Source organism: Rhea americana, unplaced genomic scaffold (assembly GCF_003343005.1).
Source record: "Rhea americana isolate MKP2758 unplaced genomic scaffold, rheAme1 scaffold_44, whole genome shotgun sequence".
NCBI classification, from domain to species: Eukaryota; Metazoa; Chordata; class Aves; order Rheiformes; family Rheidae; genus Rhea; species Rhea americana.
The window spans coordinates 3,867,586-3,873,585 of record NW_028186579.1 but is presented as its reverse complement, the minus strand read 5'-3'; the positions used below and the strand labels follow the sequence as shown (position 1 = coordinate 3,873,585).

Here is a 6,000-nt window from a genome sequence, read left to right as displayed (position 1 = left end):
TGCCTGTATCTTCCAAGAGCAATTCTTAGAAAATTGCAAGAGGTTATGTCTAAGGTCATGTGGACCRACAACGGTGGATTTCTTTATGGTATGAAATAGAGATCTCAGAATTGCAAGTAATACATATGATTTTGATAAGCACTTTACACAGGAAAATAAGAAATTCCTAAAAAGTTTTCTGTGAAGCACATTCCTCTTCATATCCTGTATTACTCTGTACTTATAAATAATAAAAAGGAGACTGATAACAGTAGCTTTATGTAAGCAAGCTTAGAAATCACGCTCAGATAAGTGCTTTTGACCTAAATCTTGTAGCGCCTCGATCTGACATATAACCCCACAACTGTGAAATTCTGTATGAGATTTAGCAGTTTGAAGCTGCCAACTGACCCAGCCATAAAGCAGCCAGAGATAAGGATTGAAGGTACGATATGATACAATTAGACATTCACCTCCTATTTATTTGAATCCATTTCAGTATTTAACCTAGTTAGAAGTTGCAAGCTTTTTATTAAAATGTAAATGCTAGTGTGCTGTATATTTATAGGTGGCTAACCACACACACAGAAAAAGACTCTCATAAATTAGATTTCTATGAATAAAAAGGGTAAACAGGAGATGCTTCAGCAAAACTCTTCTAGACATGCAGAGATAAAGGATGGGTCTACCACACAAAATAATCAGATACAAAAATAGCTGTTCAGAAACAGCACACCTAAGGAGTACTTTAATCAAACATTTAGGTTACCTGCCAAAAGGACCATGATCTCTTCAAAATGCAATGCGGATTAAAGTGTTATCTAACACAAGCAGAAAACTAACCTTGGAGTGGAAGTTCGAAATGTGTTCATCATAATTTTCATGTCTTTGGATAGAGAAACCAGCTTTTTCAGCTAGATTGCAAAACTGGTTTAAAGTATTCCCTCTGAGTGGAGCAAATACCATTGCTTTTCCCTGGAACATTAAAAAGAGAATTTACACATTTTTAAAACTGGAAAGGAACCAGATATAACATACACCTGACTAAGCTTTTAATACACTCAGACTGGAAAAGTCAGTTGATCTCTTGGAAAAATACCAAAGTAGGGTAATATAGATAACTGTTCAGAGTATGCAAGATTTCTATGATTAAACAAATGCAAAATAGAAAGCAATAAATAAGTACTTTCTTTAGAAAGCTGCCAACCGTGATACATTTGATCCTCTTCATATAATAATGGTGGCTATGAATTACCAAAATAAAACACAGAAAAAGCATACAAAATATATATTCAATGCAAAATATATTTGCTAGTCATAACCATGCAAAAATTGTAAATAATGCACACACAGAAGAGTGTGTCCCACTTGATGTGGAATTATAACAATGTAAAACAAGGAAAAATAGAAGGCAAATGAATCCTAATCGTTATTTTTAAGGATATTTTAGACCACCTGAGCAGTGCAACTGAATTTGACCTTAAATTGGCAAATTGCATTTAAAGCACAATTTAATGTTCTTGCATAGTAATTCTGGATCAAGGGCAATATCCAAGCCAACCCACTTTTGTCTTTTTGTGAGCTTACAACTTCAACTCAATGGTTAGGCACRAGATGCAAATGGGTGTAACTCCACCAAAGGCACTGGAACTGCTTATGTAAGTAAATGTTAGGTCTGAATATAGGCTCAGCTCAGGATGAAAAAACATTAAACACAGGAAATTCACAATCAGGACAAAATATGCCATAATTCCCTCACCTCCTTGGCATGCTTTAATATTATCAGACAGAAATGGAGGGCATAGGAAGTCTTCAGCTGAAGATCTTCCTCCTGCTGCCATCTCTCTCTCACCCAAACTTGTTCTGCAGAGACTCTTCCTGGCACAAGAAGGATGGGGCTCCGCTGGAGTCCCTTACCTTCATGAGCACTTGCACAGAGAGGTCAGCGTAATGGAAACCACGTCCCTCATGCAGGGCTTATTGATTACAGGATTCACTCACGGATTCCCAGAAAGGCTGAATCTCTTGTGTGGAGACCATCAGGGGCCCCAACCGCATCGGTCACCATTCCAGCGGCTTTGATGAGGAAACACTTACAAACCAGTGACATCTTTCCAGATGGCAGCTTAAGGTCAGCAGTCTATGCAGTCATGCATTTTCGTAGGGCGTCTAGACTAATGTCCTCACATTCAATTGGAAAGAGAAATACAGTAAAATAGAACATAAGGTCTAAATACCACTTAAAACCAGACTGAAAAGCTCAAAAAATAATTGAAAAAAGGGAAAGAGCTTTTCATGGAAATCGTCGTACAATTACTTTTGGCCTGCTCCTTCTTTGGCGTAAGAAAATATTCCTCTGTTCAGTATACATCTAAAGCACCTGAGTATCTTGCCATTTACCAATAAAAAACAACTATAAATCATGATTAAGTTTATTATTTGATAATCTCAAAACTGGTAGATACTGTAGTCAATTTTGGTCTATTATAATCTGAGTTTAAAGCAGCTTCAGGTCAACTGCCTGATCCGTGTAATTCTGCTACCTTTTGTAGGGCTGTAATCACATTTCCAATTTTAAAATGTTTTTCWTTTCTTAGTTGGTGTACAGCAACAAAATTAGAGCAGTGGCCTGGATCTACACTTGACGGACTACGCACCACTAATGCAGTTATTTAATTCAGAGCTTGCAATTCAAAAATGCCTCTCCATTTAGAATAAATATTTAAAGTTAAGTATGGCCTTTCCCCAGTCAGGAAGACATTTCCAGCAAAATAGTGAAGAAAACACAGAAGAAAATATGTCTCTTTTCTATCATTCTCTTTCTGTCACAATAGTCTGAGGTGTCATTAAAATGCTATTGTAAGATAATAGGACAGATGTTCAGATATCGGACATGACTATGACTAATTTTACTCATCAATCATTATTAAATCCAGTCTTATTTTCTGGGACTAATCTTCATGGTTTAATAACATCTGATTGACTTCACTGAGATTGCGTATGGATAGACCATAGAAAAACCAAAGCCTTAATAAACAAATATTTTTATTAAGAAAATGTGCAAACAAACAACTGCTCATTCTGAGAGCAAAATTAAAACCACATTTTAATCATAGGAAAACCTAATATAATGTCTGCTAATCAAGCAGGTTGCTTATAAGAGGAATAAAATATAGCTACTCTAGATAAATTTGTGTGATGTAAAAATTGAGGGCCTAATTCTCAGAATCAGTTTAGAGGTGATGTTTGMCTTTGTAACAAATTCAGATAAGAAATTTCAGCTCTCAGTAGTGTGCCAGCTGCTCATTTCTGCCTGCATATGAGTTTCCTGTCCTCTCTTCCTGTGCCAATACAAATGTTCATGGGACCATACTACGAATCAGATGACTGAAATGACCAGGGTTAAGCATATTGTTTCTACAAAAACAAAAAGTTACCCAAAACATGTCGTTCTGTGACATCATGATGACCCATAATTCTAATAGCARTGTTGACCAAAAATAACATCCTTAAGAAAATAGGAAATGTCACAGATAAATTTATCTTTTTAAAGAACAATAAGAATMGATTATCTGTGTGAATTCCTCTTTCAAGACAGCTTTGTGAGGATACCCCTTATTTTCTGTTTACTCTAATTTTCATTTCAGTTTTGTCATCTATTATCTTCCCTGAAGACATTTGCTAAAAGTTATAGAAGGAATAATGTAATCGTATATAACTTAGTATGCATTGTAAAACTGTTGTTTTATCTTCATTGCATAACGCAAGTGCACGCAGATACCCTTGAACAATGTGTCTTGCATCTGGATATATCTTTAATTCCAGATTGTTCTTCTATCAATTTGGTCAAACATTACCAGGAACAAAATTGTAACTTCTACATTTGAGACAAAATAATTCATACAGAACAGCAAACGTAACCGAAGTAGTTTATGCCTTGTCTTGGCCATCATCTTAGTTATTGCAGCTGGCAAATGAGTTCACTGTTAATTTAATTATTTTTCCTTTAAAGACCAAAAAATATTGACATTTAGCAAAGTTTCCTCTGATGTTATCCTTAGATTTGTACAAAATAACAATAATAGTATAAACGTTATCTATTTTGTACTTCTGGTTGCATCTTGTCTTGGTATCTCAAATGAGCATATGCTTTTACTTGGGCCTTTCAAATTATGAAAACATATGCTTGAAGGCATCTCTGTTCAGCATGTCCYTTCTGGACACAGGAGTTGATTTAAAATGTCTCTACTCCCAGTTTACACTTCCACCCCACACCATAATTTGTGAGGCTATGCCATATGCTACATCAGGGAAAAGACCTGTGTAAAAAACACCACTGTCCAAAACCTAGCAACAGGGGATGAGAAGTGATTTGGAGTACAAATTTCTTAAGCTAGCTTTGCTGACGAGAAAAAGGAGCATGGACACATGGCCTAAAAYGCCATGGAAGTAAGTACAGGCTATRTTACAACCACAGTACACAGAAGGGAATACARGAAAMAAAAAGCCATCTCCCTTCCCTTTGTCCACATAAAGGACTCAGGCATTGTAGCTCATCTGCTTGGAAAAGCAAAGGTATTTTGTGAATTTGAATTAGCTGACTGGAGTTAAAAAGCAATGAAGTCAAGTCTGTTTTGGTTTAAAGTAGGTTAACAATTCCTAAATTSTCTATAGGTGGGAACCTGAGCTGTGAACAGTACAAGCTGTCTTATCTCATTATTTTTCATTCAAATTCTCCAGCTGGGTTAATCAGTCCAGGTGAAGAACGTGTGTGTGYGTGCACATACATACGTATGTATGTATGTATKGGTACATATGTTTATATGTATGCTTTTGGTAATATATATGACCAGACTATGATCAACTACAAGTAGGAGATAAAGCAATTAATAGCTTCACTCCAGCTGAAGGCTATAGTCAGGTCACAGTTACGAGGACACCTCTTCTACACTTCACTTCCTGCCACTCATATTCTTATCTCACAACAGCTTTTCTTCAAGCCAGTACAGTGGCCCATGGAGCTACCCAAAGAACCAGATGAGGACATTGATCTGGACTGAAAATACTGCTTTTTACTTTGGGGACAGGGCTTTGTATTCAAGATCACTTCTGGTCCCCAAAAGTATTTTATTCTAAAAACTGAAGGTACAACACAAAAGTCAGACTATATCACTCTGGGCAGGAGGTACTTAAATCGCCCTTGCTGTCACTTACAGAAAAATCTGGATACCTTTTCCTCAGAGTGGCTACATTTCTCCTGTCTTCCTGGCAGCTTTGTCCCATAGCTCATTAAAATCATTCAATCCTAAGTAACTTGCCCTAGGTCACTCAGGAAAGTCCATGATAGAACTAAGAATAGAAACCTGATCACTCTTAGCAAAGAATGGGATTACTTCACATGACTAAAATGACTCTGTTTCTTAAGTCTTTGCAGGTTTGAGTCTTACAGAGAATTCCTCTTATAGAGAAAATCTCTTGTAGAAAAAGTACAATACAACTCTCAATAAAGTTTAGAGAATGCATTGCTAAGATAGAATACTTTTGTGTTGAAATGGAAAGGACTCCCTTACTAGAAGATCTTTATGGTAAGCATGAAAGGCAAAATTCCTGTTTCAAATTTCTATACATTACAAGTACTTCATGCATTTTCTCTCTTTTTTCTTTCTTTCTCTCTCTCCCACTCTTTTTAAAAATTTTTAATTTTTTTACAATTTTCAAGATCTAACGTTATTTGTTCAGTATGGGTGTATGAACATAATGGCTTATTTTGCCTGGTATCTCTCAAATTTAGTTTAAAAGATGAATAGATCGAGCATCTGCAAAAGTGTGTAACATCCTCAGTGATACACATGGACACATGAATGTAGAATATGTAGAGCATTTTATGGAAAGTCTAATTTCATTATGTCCTAAAATATAAAATATGTAAATATAGGGCTTAGTTCATGGGGAAAAAAGTTCAAGAGTGCAAGGGCTTTATTCATTTTATACAAACAGAAATGAAAAGAAAAAATATTCTTT

General features: G+C 35.8%; 1 protein-coding gene across 1 annotated transcript in view; it reads right to left on the bottom strand.

Annotated features, from left to right (window-relative positions):
* CAMKMT (calmodulin-lysine N-methyltransferase) overlaps positions 1–6,000 on the bottom strand; it is a 221,828-nt gene that overhangs the window by 7,344 nt on the left and 208,484 nt on the right. Inside the window, exon 11 of the mRNA XM_085315783.1 lies at positions 823–954. Within this exon, the coding sequence (XP_085171909.1) occupies positions 823–954 (132 nt within the window). The remainder of the gene's footprint in view (positions 1–822; positions 955–6,000) is intronic.